The 26,463-nt window shown below is 54.2% G+C and overlaps 1 protein-coding gene across 18 annotated transcripts in view; it reads left to right on the forward strand.

The window, feature by feature from the left end:
* The window catches only part of MACF1 (microtubule actin crosslinking factor 1), a 137,695-nt gene that overhangs the window by 51,394 nt on the left and 59,838 nt on the right, over positions 1-26,463 (forward strand). For 12 of the 18 annotated variants that reach the window (XM_088178158.1, XM_088178161.1, XM_088178160.1 and 9 more), the window contains 30 exons: positions 282-436; positions 780-906; positions 1,331-1,514; positions 2,037-2,206; positions 2,445-2,623; positions 2,818-2,956; positions 3,329-3,522; positions 4,016-4,178; positions 4,639-4,722; positions 4,828-4,935; positions 5,608-5,706; positions 5,852-6,004; positions 6,105-6,193; positions 6,557-6,692; positions 9,471-14,699; positions 15,191-15,340; positions 15,673-15,888; positions 15,971-16,120; positions 16,800-17,027; positions 18,361-18,504; positions 18,593-18,826; positions 19,370-19,597; positions 20,326-20,841; positions 21,124-21,300; positions 21,772-21,895; positions 22,180-22,388; positions 23,220-23,537; positions 24,192-24,358; positions 25,423-25,579; positions 26,296-26,410. In XM_088178158.1, coding sequence (XP_088034284.1) covers positions 282-436; positions 780-906; positions 1,331-1,514; positions 2,037-2,206; positions 2,445-2,623; positions 2,818-2,956; positions 3,329-3,522; positions 4,016-4,178; positions 4,639-4,722; positions 4,828-4,935; positions 5,608-5,706; positions 5,852-6,004; positions 6,105-6,193; positions 6,557-6,692; positions 9,471-14,699; positions 15,191-15,340; positions 15,673-15,888; positions 15,971-16,120; positions 16,800-17,027; positions 18,361-18,504; positions 18,593-18,826; positions 19,370-19,597; positions 20,326-20,841; positions 21,124-21,300; positions 21,772-21,895; positions 22,180-22,388; positions 23,220-23,537; positions 24,192-24,358; positions 25,423-25,579; positions 26,296-26,410 — 10,342 coding nt within the window. Of the gene's footprint in view, positions 1-281; positions 437-779; positions 907-1,330; positions 1,515-2,036; positions 2,207-2,444; positions 2,624-2,817; positions 2,957-3,328; positions 3,523-4,015; positions 4,179-4,638; positions 4,723-4,827; positions 4,936-5,096; positions 5,205-5,607; positions 5,707-5,851; positions 6,005-6,104; positions 6,194-6,556; positions 6,693-9,470; positions 14,700-15,190; positions 15,341-15,672; positions 15,889-15,970; positions 16,121-16,799; positions 17,034-18,360; positions 18,505-18,592; positions 18,827-19,369; positions 19,598-20,325; positions 20,842-21,123; positions 21,301-21,771; positions 21,896-22,179; positions 22,389-23,219; positions 23,538-24,191; positions 24,359-25,422; positions 25,580-26,295; positions 26,411-26,463 lie in introns of those variants that run through there. The other 6 variants (XM_088178164.1, XM_088178166.1, XM_088178167.1 and 3 more) reach the window with 3 other exon arrangements.

Consider the following 26,463-nt stretch of genomic DNA (forward strand, 5'->3'; position numbering starts at 1 on the left):
TCCATGTCTCAGATTTATTCTGGGCAGGAGCTGGAGTCCTTTCCCCTTCCAAAGAGGACAGGCTTCATCAAACAAGCACGTGGGTGGCAGCCAGCTCCCTGTAACTTCCTTGTCCCTTCCTCTCCCTGCACGAGCTTGGCACCACTCCAGGCTGTTGCTGGATTAAAACATTTCCATCTGTGTATTTTTGGGAGCTGGCTCACCCCCAGGAGAGGGGCTGGCAGCAGGGACAGGCGTGCAGGGCCCTGCTGCTGGTTTCTGATGGGCTGCTGGCATTGCAGATCACCATCTGCAGGAATGATGAGTGTGTCCTGGAGGACAATTCCCAGAGGACCAAGTGGAAGGTGATCAGCCCCACGGGGAACGAGGCCATGGTGCCTTCTGTCTGCTTCTTGATCCCCCCACCCAACAAAGAGGCCATCGAGATGGCCAACAGGTAACTTGGTGGCAGTCACAGAGAGATGGGATGGTGCCATGGGAGGGGAAAAATGTAGGGTTGGAGGTATGAAAGTGGTTTGTGGTGAGGAAGGGAATCCCTCGTGGTTCTGCAGCTGCAAACTCCATTGCAGCAGCTTGCAAAACGAAAAGATGACAATTTGGGAGGAGGGATCCCCTGAGGGATCTGGCACTGAGCAGCAGGAGCATCACTCCCAGACTGGGATCACTGGATTGATCACTGGGCTGCTGCCTGGCACTGATGGCTGGAGGATTAACGGGGTCAGGGCTGGGTTTGCTGGCAAGATCCAGGGCTGATGGATCCCTGCTCCTTCCCCTTGCAGGGTGGAGCAGCTGTACCAGAAAGTGATGGCTCTGTGGCACCAGCTGCACATGAACACGAAGAGCCTTATCTCCTGGAACTACCTGCGCAAGGACATTGCCCTGGTGCAGAGCTTCAGCATGGAAAAGGTACAGAGGAACTTCCCTGCCTGCTTCTGGGGTTCTGCTGCTCTCTGTGTGACCAAGGAGAAGGGAAAACCAGAGAGTGCAAGATTGGGGAACTCGAGGATCTTCGTAGCTAGGACAGTGCACACCTTGGGAAGGGTCACAGTTTACATCTGCAGGGAACGGCAGGGGTGAAGAAACAATTTACACCTTGAAAACCTGAGTTTGGGGGTGCTGTACAACAGGATGCCAGCTTTTCCCAATTAAAAGAGCATCGGGAGTTTGCTGCTGCTGAGAGATTGTGGGTTGAGCGTTTCATTAGGGAGTGAGCACGGCTGGGTCTGATACGGAGGATTTACCTTTCCCCCCTCGGAATTTTCCTTGGGCAAATGAAGGTGTGCAGGAAGTCATTCCTGACGTCTGGATGTGCCTCTTTTCCCTCTCACAGCTCAGATCCTTGGCTCAAGGGGAGTGTCAGCAAGCCCTGAAGAGTCTCCAGGCTCACTACGAGGATTTCCTGCAGGACAGCCGTGACTCGGAGCTCTTCTCCGTGTCGGACCGGCTGCGCCTGGAGGAGGAAGTGGAATCTTCCAAGGAACACATCCGGCAGCTGCTGGAGTCCATGGAGAACGGTGAGCTTCAAAGGGGCCTGATGCTTTATCCAGGAGCTGTGGGAACTCATAAACAAAGGATTTATGGGATGGGCTCGTGTTCTTCTTTTCCTGAGCTAGCTGGTTGATGGTGTGAGCAGCTGCCCTCCTTATTTCTCCATCTGTCCATCCAAGTGTTGGGCTTTTATCCAGCAGTATTCCTGCAGAGAGGCCTTGGCTTTGCAGCTTCAGCTGAGCTGCTGAGTCCTGTTCGAGTTGGCAGCAGGGATGCATTCCAAGCAAGGAGCTCTTCCTGCATTTGGTCTGTGGGAAAATGCACGTGGTGGTGGCACTTGTGACACTGTGAGTCCCACTAGGACTCCAGCGAGGTTCCCTGTGGCTGGACTCATTTCCAGAATCGATGATGATTTAATTAACGTGTTTTCCATCTGAGCAGAGCTCCCGGTGCCGGTGCTCAGCTCTGGGGATTCCACCAGGTCCTGCTCGGGGCAGATCTTGGCCAGTGGTGCTTGAGCTGCTGCTCTGTGTGTCTGTGCCTTGCAGAGGACAAGGATGAGACCGTCGCCAGGACGTTCCTGTCAGAGCTGAAGAACATCCGCCTGCGGCTGGAGGAGTGTGAGCACAGGGTGGTGAGCCGTGTCCAGTCCCCGAGCAGCGCCCGAGCAGACGGTGACACCATCCAGGAGAACGCCATCCGCATTGCAGAGCAGGAGGTCAGGCCTGCTGCTGGGAGCCGGGCAGGGCAGGGAGGACGTGGACTCACTTCCAAAATTACCTGCAGCTCCTCTGCGTGGGTGAAGGGTGTGGGGTTGGAGGGAGTCTGGCTGCAAGGAAGGGCAGCAGGAGAGCTCAGCGGGTGGGCTCCCTGCTTCGTTTCCTATCTTGCCTTTTCCCTGCCTGGCTGGGCTCTCCTTTCACGTTGTCTCCCTCTCTCCCTCCCTCCCTGTGCAGCGCACGCAGGAGGATCTGCAGCAGCTGCAGGCAGAGCTCCGGGTTGTGTCTGAGAGGTGCTACAGCTTCTTGGACAAAGCTCCTGCAGGGCCCAGCACGCCCCACCTGCGCTCAGAGCTGGACTTGGTGGTGAACAAGATGGAGCAGACTCATGGGCTGTCTTCCATCTACCTGGAGAAGTGAGTTGGGATGTGCTTCTGTTCCCAAATACCCTTCTGGGTGTTCCCACCTCACTAAAGGCCTTATTCTGTGCCTCCAGTGTCCCTCCATCCATCCTCCTTGTGCTGGATGTGACTGAGCCCGTCCCCCTGCAGCACTCCAGATCTCTGCCCCGTCTGGGATGTCATGGGGCTGCCTCTGTTTGATTTGCCAGGTTGAAGACGGTTGATGTCATTATCCGCAACACCCAAGGAGCAGAGTCGCTGGTCAAGGGCTATGAGGTGAAGCTGAGCCAGGAGGAGGCTGTTCCTGCTGACCTGGCAGCCATTCAGACTCACAGGACAGCACTGCAGGTTGGTGCTGTTGGCTTGTCAAGCAGCATCCTTCCCTTTTTTTCTGCTGAATTTGGGCTGTGGGACGTTTTTCTTGCCTTAGTACATTTGGGAGGGTTTTGTGCTGCTGATGTGAGAGCCCTGATTGATTTGTGTGTAGAGGAGGTGCTGTGGCTTGTGCTCTGTGTGCTGCTGTAGGAGAGGTGGGCCTGAACCAATCTGACCTGGGAGCATGTTCCCCTTCATCCTGCACCTCCTATAACCTCCTTTGCAGGTTAAGGAGAGCAGGAAAACAAACCCATTGATTTCCCAGCTTTGTCACCTGGCTGGAAGGACATCACTTGGTCCCTTCTGCTTTCAGCAGCACTGACCCAGCTCTGTCTCCTTTTGCAGCAATGGCTCGGGGAGGTGAAGGACAAGGGCTCCGTGTTCTCCACGCTGGAGGAGGAGATGGCGAAGGCCAAGGAGGTTGGGGAGCAGCTGTTCAGGCTGAGGCAGGAGCGCAGCATCGACCTGGAGCGTTTCCAGGAGAAGGGCAGCCAGCTGTGGGACCGCTGGCAGCGAGTCTGCACCCAGATCGAGACCCGGTGAGACACCTCTGCCTCCCCTCCCACATTGACTTCAGCTCACAGCTTGCCTCAGGCTTGGTGCTGCTGCTGAAGTTTTTCTGGCTGGGGTTCTCCCACACCCCACCACGCCTGGGACAGCTCTTGGTTCCCCAGGGAGAGCTGGGCTGTTTGTCCCCTCAGTTTGGGGGGATGTGGTTTGTGATCTGCTTTGCCCTGGAGCTGCTGGGTGAGCTGCAGGCTGTGGTGGCCCCAGCTGTGTGCTGGCCAGTGTCACTTAGAGGCACCATGTGAGGCGTGTGTGGCCTCAGGGTGAGGAGCAGGCAGGCTGTGGTGTCTGTGCAAGGTCACAGCCTGATGTGGGAGCTGCTGCTGCCCCAGCCCTGCCCATCCTGCTGCAGTCCTGCTGACAAAGGCAGGGCCTGCAGGATGCTCCTGCTTCTGCTCTGGGGCAGATTCTCCCTGGTGGTGATGTTTCACCCTCTCCTCTTACCTGTGGTGCTTTTTTTCTCAGTCACACAGAGCTGGAGAGCATCCAGGAGGTGCTGAGTGATTACAGGCAGTGCCACAGTGCCCTGATCCAGTGGATTGAGGAGATCACAGCCCAGCAGGAGCTGATGAAGCCTGGCCAGGCTGAGGACAGCAGGGTGCTGTCAGAGCAGCTCAGCCAGCAAACGGTGAGGCACGACCTCGTGATGTCTCCTTGCTGCCGTGACCGTGTCACTTCTTCTCGTCTCTGAGCTTGGAAATGTGAAAAGCAGCAGGGAAAAGGCTGCAGGCCTGAGCTGGGTGTCTGGGAAATGGAGGAACTCTGCTTGACTCGAGGTGCAGATGAGGTCTTGCGTGAAAAATTGGAGAGTGTAAAGATTTTACCCAAAAGTGCAGGGAGGTGAACCAGAATTCTGCTCTCATCCCTGTCATAGAATCCCAGAAGGGTTAGGTTGGAAGGGATCTCCAAGATCATCTTGTTTCCGTCCTCCTGCCATGGGCAGGGACAATTTCCACTATCACAGGTTCCCCCAAGCCCTGTAAAACCCGGCCTTGAGCACTTCCAGGGTTGGGGCATCCACAGCTTCTCTGGGGAACAGCTCAGCCAACCCGTTCTGACAACCATTTTTGCTTTGAATTTCCTTGAAGGCTTTGGCTGCAGAAATTGAGAAAAACCAAGCCAAGCTGGACCAGTGTCAGAAATTCTCCCAGCAATACTCTGCTGCTGTCAAGGTAAAGATCCCCCACCCTTGCACCTGGGTAGGGTGGGCTGGGCAGGAGCAGCCCTGGCAGAATTTGCAGAGATCTCACAAGCTCCACATCTCCCCACCTTTGCAGGACTATGAGCTGCAGCTGATGACCTACAGGGCCTTTGTGGAGTCGCAGCAGAAGTCCCCCATGAAGCGCAGAAGGATGCTCTCCTCCTCAGATGCCATCACCCAGGAGGTAGGAGCCCACCTCACCTCAGCAGGGGGACATTTTTTTTGGGGGGGGAGGTGTTCTTCCACGCCCAGCAAAACCACCCAGCAGCCTCTGTGAAATGAGCTCCTTTCTGCTGAACTCTCTTGTATAAATAAAGTTTCCACCCTCGCTGTTTTTTCCAATAGCCAGAGAGGATGGCTTAGTGCCCTAAGCACCAGGTATGCCATACCTTGACTCCTGGGAACCCCTGGGTCAAATCCAGCAGGGTCGGCTCAGCCCTTCAGCCTTGTGAGGTAAATAACCAGAGCACCATGCAGTGTTGCTGTGTGTGCATCTTTGGGATGAGAACCTTTTAGGGCCCCGAGGTCCTGTCTGCTCTGTGTGGATATTAAAGATCCCAGTGACTCTCTGTAAGAGTTGAGCATCCGCCCCAGTGTCCGTGGCCGGAGTGTCCCCTCTCTCCAGTGTCGTGCAGCATGCCTTGTGTGGCCACCACCCTCCCCAGCAGACCTGCTGCATTCCATTGGTGCCACCCCGGGTGTGCCAGGTGCCCCTTGGGGGGTTCCCAAGCCACAGGTGCCACATCCGTGTCATGCACTGTGAAGGGTGACACTTGGATGTGCCAGCAGGAGTGATGCAGCCTCTTCTCCCCGTGTTTTTTTTTTTTCTCCCCCCCCCTCCTCTGTCCCCTGGCAGTTCATGGATTTGAGGACTCGCTACACAGCCCTGGTGACACTGACCACCCAGCACGTGAAATACATCAGCGACGCTCTGCGGCGGCTGGAGGAGGAGGAGGTGAGGGCTTGGGACACCCCTGGCCTCTGTGCCCGCCTCCCCTTCCATCCCTGAGGGTGCTGAGGGCACCTCCTGGGCGTTGCTGTCACTCTGGAGGTGCCCTGTTGACGTTTGGTTGTCTTCCTCCTTCCTGCTGTGTTTGCAGAAAGTGGTGGAGGAGGAAAAGCAGGAGCACGTGGACAAGGTGAAGGAGCTGCTGGGCTGGGCTCTGGGCTTGAAGCAGAGTGTGCAGGGCAGGACAGCTGCAGCAGGGAGCAGAGAGCTGGGAGACATTGAGAAATCCATCTCAGAGCAGCAGGTAAAGCAGGAGTGATGCCACACCCTGAGCTTTAACTTCTGCTCTTTTTTTTTCACAGCTGCATTAAGATGCTTTCTTTCTTTTTTATAATTTTTTCCAGGCCCTGAATGAGGAGCTGACTGCAAAGAAGGAGCAGGTCTCTGAGGCCATCAAAACTTCCCAAATCTTCCTGGCAAAACACAGCCACAAGTGAGTGTGACCCAGGGAGAGATCAGGGGCTGGAGATGAGATTCCTTAGAGCTGGATCCGGGGCCTGACTCCAGTTAAAAACAATGAGCTGCACACAACAGTTGTCTTCTTTATTGTCTGCAATGACAGAAAAGTGAAAAGTGTGAAAGTGCAACCCATTTATGCTGTGGGACAATGTTCATCCTCTTTAGCTGAGATGCAGCCCCGGGTATTTGGGGATTTGATTGTTCCCTTGCAGCTCAGCCTTTGCTCAGTTATCCTGGCAGGTTTTAGCTGAGCTGGACTCATGGGTTTGGCCTTTTCCTGTGCTTGGAAGGACATGATAATTCTGTGGAGCTGAGAGATTTCCCCTTCCCCTTGCAGACTTTCCCAACCAGAAAAGGATCAGATTTCTGCTCAGATTGGTGCTCTGAAGGAAACCTACCAGGCTCTCTGCAGCAACTCCACGGAGCAGCTCCAGCAGCTGCAGAGCCAGCTGGCTCAGGAGACAGAGCACAAGGTACTGCTCCCTGCCCAGCCCTGTGCACTCCTCAGGGCGTGGAAAATGAAAATGTTTCATTTTGTTGTGTCTCGTGGCCACTGGCCACTCGCAGCCTCCTTACTTGCACGTGGTTGCCCTCTCTTCTCTCCTGTTCATGGTCACCCAAAGCATCTGGTGGTCCCTGGAGGCCAAGCAGGAGCTGTTTTCCTGCTGCCTTCCAGCTCCATGGGAGAGTTTTCCTTTGGTTGCCATCAGGGCTGTGCCCTCTGTGCAAGGTTTGGCTATTTGGTGCTTGGTGAGCAGATGGAATTCTGCCCTGGAAATGGTGCCCTTGAGGGAATCTCTGTCCTCTGAGGGTTATAAGCTCAAAGGGATCAATCCCACAGGCTGCCTGCAGGCAGGGGCTGCAGGAAGGTGACACTCAGGTGGCCTTGGGGATCTCAGGGTTTGGCCAAAGGTTCTTTTTTTTCAGCGGTGGCTGAACCAAAAAACTCTTCCCTGTGGAAGGCAAGGTATTATCCAACCCCTCAGCTGACCTGGGGAGACCTTCAGGACCTGTTCCCTGCTCATATCCACCAGGCCCCATCCTTGTAGGGAGGGCTGGAAGCTCGTCCTTATTGCCTCTGTTAGGAGCTGTCATTCACAGATTTACGTGTGCGTGTTCTCTAAGTGTATATTCATGTGTCAATGGATATTTTTGTGTGTTTGCTTGCTGGCTCCCTGTACCCTGAAGCAACAGCTCGCTCACATCTGGCTGTGAGATGCAGGTTTTGGCTCTTGGGTCTGTGAGTGAAGCCCTGTCCAAGCCACTCGTGGGGAGAAGGAGGCAGAGCTGCTTTTTTTGAGATCTGCCTGTCCAGCTTTCACCTAAATATGTAAAATTGGACTTTACAGCACGTTCCAGGTGTTTCAGAGCAGGAAATGATTTATTTTATTGCAAGCCCTCTAGCCCTTGTGCTGGCAGCAGAAAGGTGAACAAGTAATTTTGTTGAGCCATCACAGATTTGGTGCAGCTTCCCTGTGGAATGGATGCTTTTCTCCTTTCCCTTTTGGTCAGGAAAATTATTTTTAGAGCAAAAAAAAACCTTCTCCAGGGCTTGTCAAGCTGGTTTGGTACAGCACGAGGCTGCTTTGGGGCTGGAACAGTTTTCACTCACACACTCGATGAAGCCCAGGCAGCAAAACAAGAGATGACAGTGGGGCTTCACCTTAAATCCCCGTCTGCAAAACCATCCCTGCAGCTCTGGTGCCGAGCCATTGCTTCACTGTAGAGGGAGCATGAAGAACTCTTTTAACATTTGCTTGCTGGAAACATCCAACTGTCAGAAAGAAGTTACAAAAGACAAAAGACAAAAAAAAAAAAAAAATGCAAAGCAGAACGCGCTTAAATTGAGCATGATGTGTCCCTGTATGGTTTGTGTTTCATGTCAACTGTTTTTGAGATTAACTGACATCCTTGCTTACAAGTTTAACTAACCCCCCTGGGATTTAAACAAACAAAACCCACAAAAGGGAAAGAGGACGGACCTGTGTGTGTGGGGGGTTCTTTTTTTTTTTTTTTGTGCAAAACAAAAGTCGCATGCTGGACGCTAACCCCAAGCTTTACACTGTGTGTGATACGGCTGAACTGCTCCATAAGGCTCTGTCTTTAACTGCTCAAGGCACACCCTGCAAGTCGGTAAGTAAAAGCCTTTTACTCCCCTCCCTCCCATTCCATCTCCTTTTTTTTATCTTTCTCTTTTGTTTTCCCCCCCCCCCCCGTCCCTCGCCCCCTTTTTCCCCTCTTCTCTGTCTTTCCACGGCTTGTTCATCTCTGAGTATGCACGTCAGGCTCTGGCAATGGTGGTGGAGAGCTTAGGTTGTCCCAGGAGGTTCCTCCTGTCCCCACAACAGGGTGTTGGGATGCAAAAGGAATTCATTCCATAGTCCTGATTCCCTCCTTGCTATCCCCACAAAAATCTCGGAGTGCTTGGGCCAACTGGTGGCACTGGGAGAAACCCAAACGTCCAAAGAGCCTTTGAACAAAGACACTGTCACCTAAATTATTACCCTCCCTGTGGGAAAATAAGAAAAGCCCCTCCAAAAAACACCCCAGTAGTTGGAGTGGTCCCAGTCTGTGACTGTTCCCATGCTGGAACCTCCAGCTTGTTCCATTTGTCCCCTGGCCCTGTGTGAGGAGCAGCTTGGAGGTGCTGGAGTGGCAGAGCAGGGTCATGGTCCTGCCTGGGGAGCTGTTCCTGCTCCTGCCCTGGTGCATGGCTGGGAGCTGCTCCATGGCACGGGGCTCTGGGCTGTCCCCAATCCATCCTGGCACTTGGGATTTGCTTGGGAGGTGCAGGATTTTCAGCATGGCAGGAATCAGCATGGAGGCTGTGCTGGCAGAGGTTCCTCTGTACCTCAAAGCAGGTTTTTTTTGGGGGGGCTTTTCTTCCCCGTGAGTGCACAGTGGGATTTGTGTTGTCTTCACTTTTGAAAGCTGGAGTTGTTGAAGGGCTTTGTTGTGCTTGTTGGTCTCCTGCCCTCTTTTCTGTGGAGCATTAGGAATGATTCTGAGTTTTGGTGCTTGCTGCTTTGCTGCATTACTGCTGGTGGATTTTGGAAGCATCTTGGTGCTGCCCTGGTGATGGACTAGACTTCAAACACTTTAGGACTTTCTAGCCTGTTTGGGGATTTTAAGTTTATTTCTTTTTTTTTTTTTTTTTTTTTTTTTAAACTGAGGCCTCCCTGAAACTCATGCAATGAGTGCTGGAAATGCTGGATTTCGATTTAATTCTTTTCCTTCTCTTTCTGTTCCAGGGCAGCGAAGCCGTGGCAGGAGTGATCGATCTTGGCACAGTAGAAATATTCCCTGTCTTTGGTGCCATGCAGAGAGGTCTCATAGATCAGGACACAGGCCTGGCCCTGCTGGAGGCCCAGGTGATCACCTCTGACTTAGTTGTCCCAGAGACCAGTGAGAAACTCTCCTTGGAGAAAGCTCTGGCAAGAAACTTCATTGACCTGAGGGCATTCCAGGTGCTGCAGGAATTGAAGGATGCTCTCCAGCAGGTGCAAGAAGTCAGATGTGAAGGGAGGCAGCTCCTCCCCGTTGTTGCTGCCATAGAAGAAGGGAGGATCACTGAGAGCCTTGGGCTAAAGATTCTCGAGGCTGAGCTCGTCACTGGGGGCTTGAAATTCCAGCAGGGCAGAATCAGCGTGGACACGGCAGTGCAAGAAAAGCTCCTTCCCCCACAGCTTCACTCCAGGCTCCTGTCCCACCTGCAAGGTGGCAAGGATTTGATTGACCCCAACACTGCTGAGAAGATCAGCCTGGCTGAGCTCCTGGAGAGGTGCATCACCCACCAAGAGACGGGGCTGAGGCTGCTCCCAGTCAGGCAGCTGGCGGGTGGGATGGTGAGCCTGAGCTCAGGCAGGGAGGTCAGCATCTCCCGTGCCATCCAGGAGGGGCTGATAGACAGACAGGTGAGCATCAGGTTGCTGGAAGCTCACCTGTGTGCTGGTGGCATTGTGGAGCCCAGGACAGGGCACAGGCTGAGCGTGGATGAGGCTGTCAGGCACGGTTTGGTGGATCAGGATTTGGCCTGCAGGCTTCTGATCCGGCAGCTCCAGACAGGTGGGATCATGGACACGGCCACGGGACAGAGGGTGACCATGGATGAAGCCCTAAAGAAGGGCTTGGTGGCTCCAAAGATTGCACTGCTGGTCCTGGAATCCCTGCAGTCCTTCATGGGGCTGCTGTGGCCAGAGACAGGGGAGATCATCCCTGTAGCAGATGCTTTGGAACAGGGCATCCTCTCCACGGAGTTGATCCAGGAGATTCTCAGCAAGAGGCAGCTCCTTCAGGCTGTTTTTGTAGCAGAAACCACAGAGGTGGTGTCCTGGCAGGAGGCAGTGGAGCAGGGCATCCTGGAGAGGGAGGTGGTGAAGAAGCTGAGATCAACAGCCCTACCTGATGGCATGGCCAGCGTGGAGCTGGCTGGGTCTCCAAGCAGGAGCAGGCATGGCCAGAGCTCCCCTGGAAGGAGCCCCACAGGTCACCAGGAGCCCCCAAGGAGTGATGATGAAAGGCTGATGTTCCACTTGATGACCCACAGCTACATCAACATCCACGACGGCCACAAGGTGCTCCTAGTGGATGCAGAGCTGAACAATCTCACCAAAACTCTCATCCCAAGCCAAGAAAATGGAGCCTGTGCACAAGTGTTGGAAGGCTTGGAGGAGGCAGAGGCAGACACAGCTCTTGAGAGCAAACCTTGCAATGGTTTGGCCTTGCAGCAGCTTGAGCTTCAATTTGCTCCTTCAAAAGGTGAAAGTGAGAAGATTCCACCACCCAGAACTGCTTTGGAGAATGGGGAGGTGGTGGTGGGACCTGAAAGTCTCCTCTTGGAGGATGCAGAGGATTTCCTGCCTATGGAAGAGCAGGTTGGCACTGAACAGGAGACCATCAGGAGAGCAACTGATGCTGAATTTGGAAGAGAACAGGTCACTTTTACAAGTACAGATAAACATCAAGGAAAATCATTGATACCAGAACCTCCCAGTGACCTTGATAGTGGATTAATCAGAGAAACAGAGGAAATGATGATTGAGGGAGAAGATGAGGCCAAGCCTCCTGCAGAAGATGGAGTGGAAGGTCCTGAATATCAGAAGAGGGCATTGGAAAGTGGGGCAGTGGCTGTGAAAAGTGAAATCTGCATAACAATGGGTGTTCCAGAAAGTAGAGACGGACTGGAAATGGTGGCAGAGAGGTCTCAGGGCGTGAGGGAACCTGAAGGAGAGGCAGAAGATGTTAGAGAGGTTTATTTGCTGAAGGAGGAAACAGTTGAAAATGGTGTGCTGGGAGGAGAGGAGGCTGTGCTCCCTGCAGGTGGAGAGGCAGAGAGGCAGAGTGAAGTGGGAAGCGTGCTGGAAGTAGAAGGAGGAGAGTGGGAAGGAGTGATGAGGAGTGAGAAGTTAGGTGATGAGGACATTGAGGAACCATCCCTGGCAGCTCCCGAGGAGCAGGAAGCTGAGGACACTTTGGAAAAGCTCCTGAAGCAGCTCCAGAGTGGTGGCATCATCCATGAGCAGACAGGCAGGACGCTGCTGCTGGATGAGGCAGTGACCTCTGGAGCAGTGTCCGGCCACACAGCCGTGAAACTCATGGAGAGGATGAAAATGTTCAGTGGCTTCTTTGACTCTCAGGTGTGTGAGCCCTTGACCACTGAGGATGTGATTGAAGAAGGTCTGATGGATGAGAAGCTGCTCCAGAAGGTCCTCGAGTCTGACAAAGCCATAAGCGGTGTCCTTGACCCAGGCAACAACTTTGTCTACTCCATCAAGGACGCTGCTGCTGTTGGCCTTCTGGACAAGGAGACAGCCATGAGGATCTTGGAAGGGCAGGTGGTTACTGGGGGGATTGTGGACTTGAAAAGGGGCAAAAAAGTGTCAGTGACTTTGGCTTCAACTCTGGGCCTCATAGAGCCAAGGAGTCAGGCAGAGCTGGTCAAGCTGGAGAAGGCTTCCAGGGGGAAAGGCACTGATGAGGTGACCAGGCAGAAGCTCATGAATTTACAGGCTGAGACCAGTGGGATTGTGGATCCTGAAAGCAAACAGCCTTTGACTGTGGCAGAGTCTGTGGAGAGAGGGCTCCTGGAGAAGGAAAAAGCTTTGCAGCTCCTGACCAAGCAGGTTGCTGATGGAGGAATCATCCATCACGTGTCTGGGATGAGGCTTTCGGTGGACAATGCCATGAAACACGGCTTGATCAGTCCAGACCTATGCAAGGAGCTCAGGAAAGCTGAAAGTGTGGTCCTGCAGGACTTTGTCCATCCAGCCACAAAGGAGAAGCTGTCCTTGCCCCAGGCAGTGTCACTGGGGCTCGTTAGCCCAGAATTCCAGAGGAAAGTGCAGGAAATCCAGGCTGAGAGTGGAAGCATTCTTGATCCAGCTTCTGGCCAGAGACTGGCGCTGTGTCAAGCAGTGCAGGAGGGTCTGGTGCCCCAGCAGGTGGTGGAGAAGGTCCTGTCATCTTCAGAAATGAGAGAAGGAATTGTAGACCCCGAGAGCTGCATGATTGTTCCCTACTCAGAGTTCCTGAAGAAATGTAAAATCGACATCGAATCCGGCCAGAGGTACCTGGAGGTCCATCCCTTCCAGGCCATCAAGGATGAGGTGACAGGGACCAGGCTGCCCTGTGCTGAGGCAGTGAGGCTGGGGAAGGTGGACCCCCTGCCCACCCTGAGGCTGCTGCAGGCACAGGCAGATGCTGGAGGGGTGGTGGAGGGCACTGTCAGCAAGAGGCTGTCCCTGAGGGCAGCAGTGGAGCAAGGGATGCTGGATGAAGCCATGGCCAAAGTCATCGCCACCAACCAGCTCAGGGCTGGGGGAATTGTTGATGCTCCCAGTGGGAAAAGGTTGACTGTGAAGGAAGCTGTTGGGAAAGGATTGATCAGCCAAAAATTAGCTGCTGGTCTTCGGGATGTGCAAGTGTCCGAAGAGAAAGTTGGTTCTGAGGTCGGCAAAGTAGAAAAAATGCAACTTTCGCAGGAAAAAATAGAAAAGTTATCTCCAAAAGAGGAGGGTGTCATCCTCCCTGCCAGATCTGCCAGGTCTGATGGGGCTGAGCCCAAAGCTCAGCCTGGAGCTGTGAGCTGTGACACAGCTCAGAGTGCCACTGAGAAATCCCCCAAAGCACTCACAGAAAGGAAATTAAAACCCCAGGAAGCTTCAGAGGGTGGTGTCCATCCCCGAGATGAACACCATCATCTTCATCATCCCCAGGCAAAGGCTGAGGTGACTCCAGGGCACCCCTCAGTGTTGGGGACAGAGTCTCTCCCTGAAGAGACAGTGGTGGCAGGGGCTGTGGAAAAAGGGATCCCAAAAGGCAGCTCCCAAGTGAGAGCAGCCCAGGGGAAGGAATGGAGGGAAAAAGTGGATGGAGAGACAGAGAAAATAGAGAGATTGGGTTTGGAGAAGGAGCAGCTGCTCCTGGGCATGGAGGTGCTTCACAGGGAGGAGGATGGTGAGGAGAGGAGGAAGAGGAGAGGGTTTGTAGGTGCAGAGGGAGTTGTGGCAGGAGGAGAAGGTGCAGTGGTGACTTCTGGGCAAGGAGAGAGAGTGGCCAGCGTGGCCCAGGAGACACCAGCAGCCCCCAGGGAATCTGTCAGTGTGAGCCCAGGGAAGGGAGGGATGGGTCCTGGAGAACCCCCTGGGGTTGGTGTTCCTGCAGGAGATGAGCTGGCAGGGAAAAGAGCTGTCAAACACACGCAGAAAGAAATCTCTCACACAGAAGGTCCCATTGACCAGGAAAAAACAAGTGAAACGGAGCTAAAACCTAGCCAGAAACAGAAAAGCAAGAAAAAGAAAGCAAAGCAGGGCAGCATTCCAGGAGACAGAGCTCAGCCAGAGAAGCCTTCTGCAGAAAAGCAGCTCCTTCCTTCTCTGGTTTCCCATGAAATTCCAAGGAAAAAGGGTGAGGAGGAGCACTTTGTCTCCAGGGTGCCAGAGCCAAAACATGAATCCAGCATCGAGACTGCTGCAGGGTTGGCACAAGACACAGCCAAGCACAAGGGGGGAAAAGGAAAGAAAAGAATTCCTGGGAAAGAAACCCCCGGAGAGGATCAGGTGTTCCCTGTGCCCCCCGAGCAAGGGGAAGCTGCAGAGGTGCTGAAAGGTGGCATCAAGGATGGTCAGGATTCCTTGGTGCCTCCAAGGATGGCTCAGGAAGACACCAGGGTGGAAACCACCAGGGATGTGTCCAGCACAGCCACTGTGGCTCGGGAAATGCCCCATGATTTAATGATCAGAGAGGAACCCACAGAAGCACAGCAAACCTCTGCAGTCCTGGAGCTTGGAGAGGAGAAACAGCACGAGCAAACAGCTGAGCTCGGAGCACACCAAGGAGCCCCTGCTCCCCCAAAATCCCAGGAAGAAACCCCCCAGGAGAGGAGCAAGCAGCCGGGTCCTGGTGATCGGGGTTTGCTCTTACCTGTGATCCTGGAGGGGGAGCTGCTGGAAACCTCGAGGGAATCCACGAGACCAGCCCAGGTCAGTGAATATGTTTTTTTGCTATTTTGGCAATTTTTGTGGATGTTTGGTGCTAAATCTGTCTGAGAGCCTCGGCACAGAGGGCAGCTGGAGCATGAGGAGTGGATGTTGCAGTATCAGCTGTGGTGGATTTGGCAGAGGAGCCAGTGATGTACAACTGGAAACACTCAGGGCTTGGTTGTGGCTCCTTTTGCTGCAGCATTGCTGCTAAATGACTAACAAGTAGAACTCTTTTTTTGGCACTTTTGCTGCAACACCGAGAGATCTCTTGCCATTTATAAGCTTATGTTGGAAAAAGAACCGTGTGCTTTATTTTTCCTGTAGTAAATCTTGTAGATAAGGCTGGCAAGATGTAAGTCCGTGAGCAGGACCGTTATTAACAAATATCTCCTTTGGAAAAAAAAAAAAAAAAAGAAAAGAGAATTTTATATAACACTTTGTCTCCTTTTCTACCTAAGTTTGAAGCTTTGATTTCCTGTCTGATTCTGCAGATCAAGTTCAGCAAGAAGATGTGTCTGGAGCACGACCAGAGGCTGATATCTTACCTCTCCATGCTCCGAGATATCGAGATGAGAATCAAACGGGTGCAGCCAGCAGAGCAGAATTTGGCAGCTCTGAACAACCTGAGGCAGCAGGCAGAGGTGAGTGAGTCTGGGCCAGGCTTGGCTGGTGTTAGACTGAGCTTTCCTCCTTCTCCCCTGCTTCTGGGAGCTTTGTCTCAGGTTTTAAAGGCTTTTATATCCAACCTCATCCCTCCTTCTGATCCATCCACCGTCTCCTCCTTGCTCAGACATGAATTTTACAGCCTGGAGAAAGGCAGGAGCGTGCTGGCAGCTGAGCAGGGCTGGAGGGTGGTGATGAATCTTTCTAGACTCGGTGTTTGGAGCTGCTCCTCCAAAACCCCTGCTGGGTTTTGGCAGCAGGGAGCTGAAGTCACCCTGTCCTAGACATAACGATGCTGTTTTTGTCTCAGGCCCTGAGCGCTGAGCTGCAGGAGCTGAGCTTCCCAGTGAATCAGGAGCTGGATGCTGTGCAGAGGATTGTGGCCAACCCCCCTGAAGAAGTCCCTGAGCAGTTACTGAAGGCTTTGGAGAAGGATGCCAAGAACCTCCAGAAGTCTCTGAGCTCTGCAAATGAAGTCCTGCAGTCCCGGCTGCAAAACCTTCGTGGGGCGGCAGAAGCTGAGAAGGTAGAGCTGGGAACTGCCCCCCTCTGCTGCCCCACAAGCTCCCTAAAATCCCTCCTTTTAACCGTGAATTTCTGGGTTTTAGGCTAAAATCCTGGCCCATCACGAGGCTCTTCAGGGCAAGCTCCAGGAGCTGCTGAGCTGGGTGTCTGGCACCTCGGGGTCGCTGGATGACAGCGATTTCCAGCAGGGCACCGATGCCAGCAGCTTGACTCAGTGCCTGCAGCACTACAAGGTAACCATGGCAATGCCCCTAATCCTGCAGCCTGATGAACTTGCTGCCCTCTGCACAGAGGAGAAGCTTTTAATCCTGCTTCTCTCCCAGAGCCTGCTGAGGGTTTGCCCTTAGTGCTGCAGCGGGAGCTCGCTGTGTTGGGTGTTTTCTCTTTTTTTCCTGGTTTGGTTGTTTGAACCTGCTCCTGTGTGGCTGAGTGACCTGGGGAGATTCCTGCCAGGTTGTTGAGGAGAGAGCTGCACCCTGTGGGAAGCTGCTCCATCACACCTGGCCTGGTCTCCATCACCTGTACGAGGAGCCCGGTCTCCTTATCCATCTTCTAGCAATTGCTTTAAAGATGATTTCCAAGTTTGGTGGTGGCATCTTGGCATGGAAATCAGGGGATTGAAGGCCTTGAGAGCTGGTGGTGGCACATGGAGTCACTGTGGCCAGGTCTGGGTCATCTTCAGACACAAGGGCAGCCCTACACACACCCAAAAAACCTCCTGAGATGCCTCCAGCAGCTCCCAGAGGGAAGCTGGAAAATCCCCGTGCTGAGACTCTCACCTCCATGCAGTGTCATTTTGGCAGAGTCTGGTGTTTCTGGAATATATTTCCTGTGGCACCTGCAGATGGGAAGCAGTGCAGCACAGCCCTGGCTGCATCATTTTACCTGTTTTACATTTTCCCTCCCCTTCAGGAGCTGAAGGAGCCCCTGGCTGACACCAAGGCTGAGCTGGACGCCACCGCCTTCGACATCCAGTTCCTCATCTCGGAGCACGCCCAGGATTTAACCCCCCAGCAGAGCAGGCAGCTGCTGAGGCTGCTCAATGAGCTGCAGAAAGCCTTCAGGGACCTGTCAGAGCGTGTGACAGCACGGCTGGAGGTGCTGCAGGTCTGTCTCCAGCAAGTGGAGCAGACAGAGCAGGTGAAGGTTGGGAGGCATCTCCTCCCTGGCTGCCCTTTGCTCGCTGAAACGCTTCCCAGCCACAGGAGCAGGAGCTGAGGCACCTCAGATTTGGGATTTCCCGTGCATGCCACTCCCAGTTCAGGAGTTCTCACTGCACATCATGAGCCTCCTCTAAAAGTCTTTCTTCTTGCTACCAGGCAAAAGGTTGCTTTGCTCCCAAAATCTGGAGCCCTGCCGAGGTCTGGGTAGCAGTTGTCTGCTAAATATGGAATTGTTTGGGGCTGGGTGGAATAAACCCCCAAAATCCCTGTGCAGAGGGGCCACCACAGACACCCAACAGTTTTAGTGTCCAATTCCCACTGCACACATCAGGCATTGCTGTCCCAGGGAAGCAGCTGGAAAGGAGAAAAACAAATCCTCAGGTCTCTGCTGCAACTGCTGCAGCACCCACCACTGCATGGATCCTCTCATCCAAGACAGGATTAATGTGTTTTTTTTATTAACAATTGCTCTCTGTAACTCTTGCCTGTCCTCTCTGGAGTGTGTGTGTGTATTAACCAGTTTGCTTTGCCTTTTCAGATTGAGTGTGGCCCATCCTAACCCAGGAAGAACTCGCTTTGCAGCTGAAGAGCTCTTAAGAAGGCTCTTTCAATTTGCTTCTGTTGTTTTATCTTGTGACTGAGAAGCAGGCACAGTGGTTGTTTTTTTTTTGCACAAGTTTGTACTTCACCTTGCTGAAATGCCCAGTGAAAAACTCAAAAACTTTTTATTCCCCCCTGGCACAGGGGTGTCACAGGGACTCTCAGGTCACATCATGCTCAATTGCTCAAACAGGCGCTTCTGTGTTGTGCTCTGGCAGCAAAAAGAGGAGCTGGATCAGCTACAGAAACACTTTCCCTCTCCAGGGCTCCCTTTCCAACCCCAAATCATTAAAAACAAAACTTTATTTGGGGGTTATCTGGTGCTCCACAGTGGTGCCGCCTGACCCAGGTCGTTGTTGCCTCTCATTCACTGAGTTTCTGCTGCTGTTTTAATGTTTGTAAGGTGGAATGGAAAAGGCACAGAAACTCGTGGCTGAGTTTTCCTGGGAGAGCAGTGCAGCTCCACCTTGGAGCCCAACAGGGCTCCTCAGACAGAAACCCTGCACGGTGACAAAGGTGCCACCAGCTCAGCACGGACGTGGCACCTGCTGAGCCACAGGGAGCAACCTGGAGAGCCACAAAGTTTTTTCTGTGCTGCATCCTCCCCTCCAGGAGCTGCAGCTGTAACCTCACCTTGCCTTTCAGCAGTGTGAGAGGGGAGGTGCAGGGCTGGTACTGACTGTCCCCTGTCCCCTTTGCTGTGCCTGCAGACCCTGCAGGAGCAACAGGCAGCCCGGGCACAGAGCCTGGCTGAGCTGAGCCGCTGGCTGGGCCAGGCAGAGGACACCCTGGCAGAGCAGCAGAGAGCAGGAGGGGACCTGTCTGCCTTGCAGCAGAGGCAAAGTGATGTTAAGGTGAGTGATATTTCGAAATTTGGGGTGGGTGGAGGTGGAGAGGCTTCACCCCAGCAGTGCCCAGAGGTTCACAGCATTGTCCATGCAGGAGCTGCAGAGGAGCATCCACAGCAGAGCCGCCTCCTTCGCCGGTGTTCTGAAGGGCACCGAGCAGTTTTTGGAGGAGAACAAGGCCAAGCTGGAGCCTGGGGAGCTGGCAGCACTGCAGCAGGACCTGCAGCGTGCCAAGGAGCAGTACCAGTCCCTGCAGGAGAGGACAGAGGTGGCCCAGAAGGAGCTGGAGAGTGCTGTGAGTGCTGCAGTGCAGCAGGAGACTGAGAAGGTAACGTGGCAGGAGCTGTGGAGCCTCCAGGCTTTGCTTGAGGGGCACCGTGGGGTCCTGGCAGCCATCTGGGTGATGCAGCACAGAGCAATTTGTGGTTCCTTCCTGGGTGTTCCCTGGGTGAGGTTTCCCCTGGATATTTCTGTCGTTAAATTCCTTGGGAGTTGCAGGCAGGGATGAGCTCGTTGTGGGGGGAATGAGGGAGGGAAAGATCCTTTACTCTGCCTTTGGGGTGACCCTTAATGGATGAGGATTGTCAGTTCCATCCCAGCCCTTTTGGGCTAAGGACCCTGGGTTGTATCAGGATGAGAAATTCAATGTAGCAGCAAGGCTGAGTTTTTTCACAGCTTCTTTGCACCTTCCAGGGAGCCACGAAGGGTCTGGAGGTGTCTCAGGCATTTGCTGAGGCTGGGAAACTCCTCGGTTTTTTTTTTTTTTTTTTTTTCTTCTTCTTCTGCTGATTTTTGTCTCCCTCCCCCGTGCAGCAGTTTGCTGAACATGCAAGAACTGGGTCGTTCTTATCTGGAGCCTTTGTGCTTTCAGGTGAAAGCTGCCAAAGAGCTGGAGGAGAACAGCAATAAGATTGATTCCCTTTTGAGCTGGGTGGCATCGCTGGAGCAGAAGGGAGGGCTCCCAGAGTACAGACCACACCCTGTCAGTCAAGGGACAGGGACACAAGCAACAAAAAGCCCTGGGGATGTCCCTGATGGCCACGCTGTGGGAGCAGACAGTGCTGCTGAGAGCCTGGACCAGCAGTACGAGAGGCTGAAGGTCAGCACTGACACCTGGTCCCAGCCAAAGCCTCCTGCCCCTGGTGTGAGATGGGTCTGGCTCTGAAACACGGGATTCTCCATGTGGGAGGCTGGGGAAGGCTTCCTGCAGGAGGTGCAGAATGTGTGGTGGGTGTGTGCCATGGCAAGGTGTAATCAGGGTCCAGAAGGTGCCCGTGGTGGCCACAGGAGGGGTCACTCTGCTGTGGGCAGAGCTCCTGGCATGTTCCCAGTTTTCCCCACCCTGCTGGGGGCTTTGTCACAGAATCATGAAAAAGTTTGGGTTGGAAAGGACCTTAAAGATCATCCTGTTCCACTCTTCCATGGGCAGAGACACCTTCCCCTAGACCAGGCTGCTCCAATCTGGCCTTGGACACTTCCAGGGTGGCACAGCCACAGCTATTGTGGCACACAGATGCTTGGTGGCACGTGGTGGGCACAGACCCTCAATCCTGAGCCTCACCTTCACTCCTGGGTCTTTCAGGCACAGCACCAGGAGCTGCTGGGGGCTTTGTCACAGAATCATGAAAAAGTTTGGGTTGGAAAGAACTTTCAAGATCATCCTGTTCCACTCTTCCATGGGCAGGGACACCTTCCCCTAGACCAGGCTGCTCCAGTCTGGCCTTGGACACTTCCAGGGGTGGCACAGCCACAATGTTGAGGCTCGGTGGCACATGGTGGGCACAGACCCTCAATCCCAAGCCTCACCTTCTCTCCCGCATCTTTCAGGCGCAGCACCAGGAGCTGCTGTCCCAGCAGCAGGACGTCATCCTGGCCACGCAGTCAGCACAGGCTTTGCTGGACAAGCAGGGGCACAGCCTGGCCGAGGAGCAGCGGGCACAGCTGCAGGCACAGCTGGCAGAGCTCAGGGTGCAGTACCCGGCGGCGCTGGCGAGCTCCGAGGCGCGGCTCAAACGGGTGCAGCTCCTGAGGGACGAGCTCCAGAAATTCCTGCAGGACCACAGCGAGTTCCAGGCGTGGCTGGAGCAGGCAGAGCAGGAGCTGGAAGGGATGTACAAGGGAGGCAGTGACCCTGCCTCGCTCAGGCAGCTGCTGCGGCGCCAGGGGAGCTTCTCGGAGGATGTGATCTCCCACAAGGGTGACCTGCGCTTTGTCACCATGTCGGGGCAGAAGTTTCTGGATGGGGATGCTGGGGATGCTGAATCCCAGCTGGTGATGTCCAGGAGTGTGGTCAAGAGCAAGCTGGAGGATGCCACTCAGAGATACACCACGCTGCACTCCAAGGTATGGGAAGGGCTGCAAGTGCACCCTGGGTGCTCTTCTCCTTTGTCCCACCTGCCTGCCTGGACTTCCAGGACATTTCTAGATTTTATGCAAGGATTGTCTTCTTCAGGCCTTTGTCTTGCTGTTTTTCTACATGTTACCCCCGGTAATTCATTTAGCTTGTGGCAGGATTGATTTTTTTTGGTAAAATTGTTTTTATTTTCTTGCTGATTCCCGTGCCTTTTCCCACGGGTTGCTCAGCGCTTTTGTGCATCCCTGCCACCTCTCCTTGCTCCTTTGCAGTGCTCCAAGCTGGGATCCCACCTGAACACCCTGCTGGATCACTACCAGCAGTTCCAGGAGGTGGCAGAGTCTCTCAGGACGTGGCTGCAGGAGAGTGAAGCTGCCCTTGGGAAGCTGCTCTCGGAGACGGTTTCATCAGACCTGGCCGTGCTGCAGGAGCAGCTCGCCAGCACCAAGGTACAGGGAGGGACCTTGGGGGGAATTTCCTGGGAATTCTTAGAGCCTGGATGGGAATTTGGCTGCTCTGAGCAGTCAGCAGCAGGGAGCAGACTTGACCCGTTGGGGTTTTTTTTTTTGCAGGTTGAGGGCAAAGATGCACCTTGTGTATTTACTGGTGCTGCAGGTCAGGGGGGATCAAACTTCTGGGAGAGGTGCTCAGAGTAAGGAGCAGGGGCTGCAGCCACAGACACCCCAGAGGGACACAGAGGGGGACATTCCTCCCTCATGAGGGTGCCAGAACACTGGGACAGCCCAAACCTTCTGATCCAGCTCTGCCTGCAGCGTGGGGGTAGATTTTTTCCATCATTTAGTGACAAAGTGCAGAGGATCCCTCAGAGGGTGTAAATGGAACCCTGAGCTCCACGAGTGTGGGAATCCTGCCTGGGACCCAGCTCTGATTTTTTTTTGGCTTGTCTTGTGTGAAAACAGCAACTGCAAGGAGACCTGGCTGAGCACCAGGTGCCAGTGGAGAAGCTCCAGAAAGCAGCTCGGACCCTGCTGGACATCCAAGGGGAACCAGCCCCAGACCACGGCCACATTCAGGAAACAACAGGTACAGAGCAAAATGTGTGCAGGGAGGGCTGGGGAGAGAGAATAAGCCAGAGAGAGCAAAGATTTTTGGGGAATTTGGGTGTAATCACACAGCAGTGCATCCTCAGGGAGGGTTTGTGTTTGGGGAGGGACGTGGCCACTCGTGTTGCATCCCTCGTGTTGCTGAGTTTGGGGACAGGGATTTGTCATCACTGAGAGCTTTAGGGGAGCCAAAGGTGACCCTGGCTGCTCTCTGAGCTCTTGGAGCTCTGTGCCACCGGGTGTCCTCTGTGCTGAACCCTGCAGATGCCATCGTGAGCCGCTTCCAGAGCCTCTCCCAGCAGATGTCAGAGCGCTCAGACCTGCTGCAGAAATCCATTGCCCAGTCCCAGAGCGTCCAGGAGAGCCTGGAGAGCCTCCTCCAGTCGGTGGCTGAGATTGAGAAGAACCTGGAGAAGGAGCAGCCGGCTGTGCTCTCCTCTGCCTCCATCCAGGACTCGCTTGCCACGAGCGTGGTAAGGCTGGGCTCACCCCAAACACCCCAAATTGGGCACCTGAGCCTCCAATTTGGCACCTCTGAACCCCAAATTTGGCTCCTAAGTGGCCCAGGTGCTTCAGGTAACTGGAATTTAGCACTTGAGCCCCAAAGTTGGCACCTTTGAACCCCAAATGTGGCTTTTTTGGGGTGTTTCAAGAAGGCCCAAATTTGGCACCTCTGGGCCCTGGATGTGGCACCTGAGTCCCGAATTTGGCACCTCTGAGTTCTGTGGGGCTCATGTGCTCCAGGTTACCCCAAATTTGGGGGTTTAGGGGGCTCAGGTCATCCAGGAAGCCCCAAACACTTTCATTGTGCACGGGTTGGTGGGGTTTAACTACTGAGTTCTGAAAGCACCAAAAAAAAAAAAAAAAATCCCAAAAAAACCCCTAAAAAGGAATATGAACTGAACCTTTTCATTTTCATGGAATCACTGAATGGTTTGGGTGGGAAGGAACCTTAAAGACCATTTAATCCCAATGCCCTTCCACTGCACCAGGTTGCTCAGGGCCCCTGTACAATCTGCCCTTGGACATTTCCAAAGATGGGACAACTCCAGCATCTCTGGGCAAGCTGTGCAAGGTCACAGACTTGTTGAAAAATCTCCTTTTTTTTCTTTGCTAGCAACATTTCAGACACAGAGAAAAGCAGAGCATGTTGGGCAGGTCAGAAAGGAAAGGAAAACTGGGATATAAAACGATTTTTTTTTTTTTTTCCCAACTCTGGCTGCGCCCTCCTAAGGGCAGCCCAGCTAATTCTGCTCAAGAACCTCCCTTAAAAAACCCTCCCTGTCCTTCTGTCCTCCCCACAGAAGCTGAAGCAGGACATTGCCAGGCAGAGGAGCTGCCTGGAAGCCACCCGGGAGATGGTGACACGATTCACAGAGGCCACCGACAGCCCCGCGGCCTCTGCCCTGCAGGACAAGCTGGCCCAGGTGACAGAGCACTTTGGGAGGCTGTGCCAGCAGCAGCAGGAGAGGGAGGACACCCTCAAGGGTCTCCTGCCCAAGGTGGAGCAGTATGAGCAGCTGTGGGAGAAGCTGCAGCAGTTCACGGAGAGCAGGACGAGGATGTTGGCGTCGGGGAATCAGCCGGACAGGGACATTGCTCACTTCTCCCAGCACATCCAGGTGAGCCACTGGGGCAGCATCCAGCTGTTCCCAGCTGTGGGAGAGCATTTTCCAGCGTTTTTCCATCCCCCCACAGCCAGCCAGGCTGGTTTTCAGATGGGATGTGTGGCCGGGTTTTTAGGATCCAGTCCAAATGGAGCAGGATTTTACCAATAAAATAAATTCAAGACTCCATGGGGTTAATAGAGCAAAATACCCCAGTGAGGGCAGTGCAGGATGTGACAGAGACCTCGGAGGTCTTGGAGAATCCTGGAATGGTTTGGGTTGGAGGGGATCACAGGGGTGGCTGTGCAGGATTCTTCCCTCTGGCTTCCCACACGTGTTCTGCTACAGGGGGTGGTTTATCCACAGCCTCAGAAATGCTGGAAGGTGACAGGAATCCATGAAACCAGACACCTGTGCTGTGGGAGGGGGGTTGGTTTGGCTTGGATCCCATCCCATCCCATCCCAGTCACCAGCACTGGGCAAAGTGGGAATTGCCCCTGCAGCTGCTCAAAGGATTTGCTGAGCTGGAGGAGCAGGTGGCAGTGAGCTGTGCCCAACATTTGGCACTGGTGCCACACGTGGCACTGCCCACAGAGGGTCTCTCCAAGATGTGGGACATCCCTTCTGATGCTGAGGAACACTGTCAGCATCACCCTTTGCTCTTGGCAGGAGCTGAATTCGGAGATGAGGCAGCACCAGGAGGACCTGGCCACCCTGGAGCACCTGGCTGAGGAGCTGAGCTCCTGTGGCTTCACCCCCAGCACCTTCCAGCAGCAGGAGAAGCTGCAGAGCCTGAAGAAAGATTTCCTGCAGCTGCAAAAGGTGGCAAAAGACAGGTGAGTCCTGGGGAGGGGAGCTTGGGGGTGGCTTCATGGTCTGAGCAAGAGCCCGTGGAGATTTCCTTCCCAAGGAGAGGAGCCAGCTCTTCCTGCTGCCCTCCTCCCACGCCAGGATCCTGAGGCAGCTCTGTTCCAGCTGACGCTTTAAAAAAAGCCTTGGCTGGGGGCGTTGTGAAAAATTCCTGGTGCTGCAGCAGGAGCTCTGCATTTCCCCAGCTCCATGGCTGTGTGGGCTGCCACAGCTCCATCCCAGAGCATCCTGCTGCCTGCTGGGGGGTCAGAGCAGCCTGGAGTGCCCTGGAATTGGGATAAAAAGGAGCTTTGAGCAGGGTCAGAGTGGCAGCATCCCCAGGAGTCACATCTCTCTGGGATGTACTTCCAAAATCCCTGCAGACACAGCTCCATCTCAGAGCATCCTCCCGGAGGGGGGTCAGAGCAGCCTGGAGTGCCCTGGAATTGGGATAAAAAGGAGCTTTGAGCAGGGTCAGAGCAGCTGCATCCCCAGGATTCACACCTCTCTGGCTGTACCTCCAAAAATCCCTGCAGAATGCACCTGCAGGTGGGGAAAAGCAGATGAAAATCCCGAAAATCCCCAGAAATTCAGCTCTGTGCCAGCTGCTCGTGGCAAGGACGAGCCAGAGTGGCCTGTGCCTCCCATCCAGGGGCTCCTCGTTCCTCCAGGATGGGCTGAAAGGATGGAGCTGTGGCCAGGGAGGAGGGGCAGCACAGCCTGGGCTGCCCCAGGGTGCCTGGGGGGACACGGCATGAATGGGCCCTGTCTTCCCAAAAGTGTCACTTTCCCCAGGACAAAAAGCCTGGGCAGGTCGGTCCCATGGCTGTTGGCCACCACTGGGGTGCCCAAAAGTGCCACCAGCCCTGGATGCCAGTGGCACTGGATGCACCCCATTTTGTGCTGTTCCCAGGCAACATCTAATAATAATAAAAATTGAAAAAAAAAAAAAAAAAAAGGGCTCCTAGAGACACAACCGTGCTACATTCAGGAGGGGGTAATTGCAATGCAGAGCACGAGCTCTGACTCTCCAAAACCTTTTCACTCCCAGAGAAAAGGATGCATCATCCTGCCAGGAGCAACTGGATGAGTTTCGGAATCTGGTTGGCGCCGTGAGGAAGTGGCTGAGGGAGAGTGAAAGCAAAATTCCACCTGCTGAGACCTCCCTGGGCACCCAGGAGCTGCAGCAGCGCAGGCAGCACATCCAGGTGGGCCAAGGGAGCTGGAATCAAACTGGGAAAGCGTTGAAATGCTGCAATGGGAAACAAACCCCAGGAAAGAGAAGCCTGGGAGGTGATTTATAATCTCAGGAATGCTCAGTGTGCATCCAGTGGCTCACAGAGCAGGGAGCAGTGTGAGAATTTCCTTGGGCGCTGCCTGGTTTCTTGTCACTCCCTGTGCCTGCTCTGGGTGGGATTTGAGAGTGGGAAACTCAATTTTTTTTATTTTTTTATTTTTTCCTGAGTGTTTCCCGTGGTAAATGTAGAAGGTGGCCTCCTGTCACCCGAGCCCCCACAGCGCAGGGATGTGATAAATGAGGATGTGATAAACGAGGATGTGATAAACGAGGACGTGCTGGGGTTTGGCTCAGAGGCAGAGCAGCTCTGCTGAGTCACCCCCAGCCCTCACACCCCACAGCAGCAGGGTTGGGCTCTGCAGGGAGGAAGAGGAGGAGGAGGAGGGATGTCCCCAGAATGGTGGGAGGGAGAAGGTTTCCTTCAACAGACCCATTAGTTGGGAAGAGCTTTTTGCTGTCTGATTCCCCCCTGGCAGGAATAGATGTGTCACACCCACGTCCCTGATGCAGCCATGAGCTGTTCCCTGGGTGCTGTGTCCTGCTGTCACCACGGAGGGGACAGGTGAGGAAGGAAGGGCTGTGGCCAAGCAGGTGTGGCCTCCAATCCCAAACTTTGCTTTTGAGCAGGATCTCCTGGAGGAATGGAAGGGGAAGGGGCCCCAGGTGGAGGAGATTGGTCACAGAGGGACCCTCCTGGAGAACCTGATCGTGGAGATCACTGCCCCCAACCCGCCCAAGGCAGGTGAGTTGTGGGTGACTCTCCTGAGGACAGCTCTGCTGGCACCACTGCATCTT

This window comes from Sturnus vulgaris, chromosome 24 (assembly GCF_052056855.1).
Source record: "Sturnus vulgaris isolate bStuVul1 chromosome 24, bStuVul1.hap1, whole genome shotgun sequence".
Lineage (NCBI taxonomy): Eukaryota > Metazoa > Chordata > Aves > Passeriformes > Sturnidae > Sturnus > Sturnus vulgaris.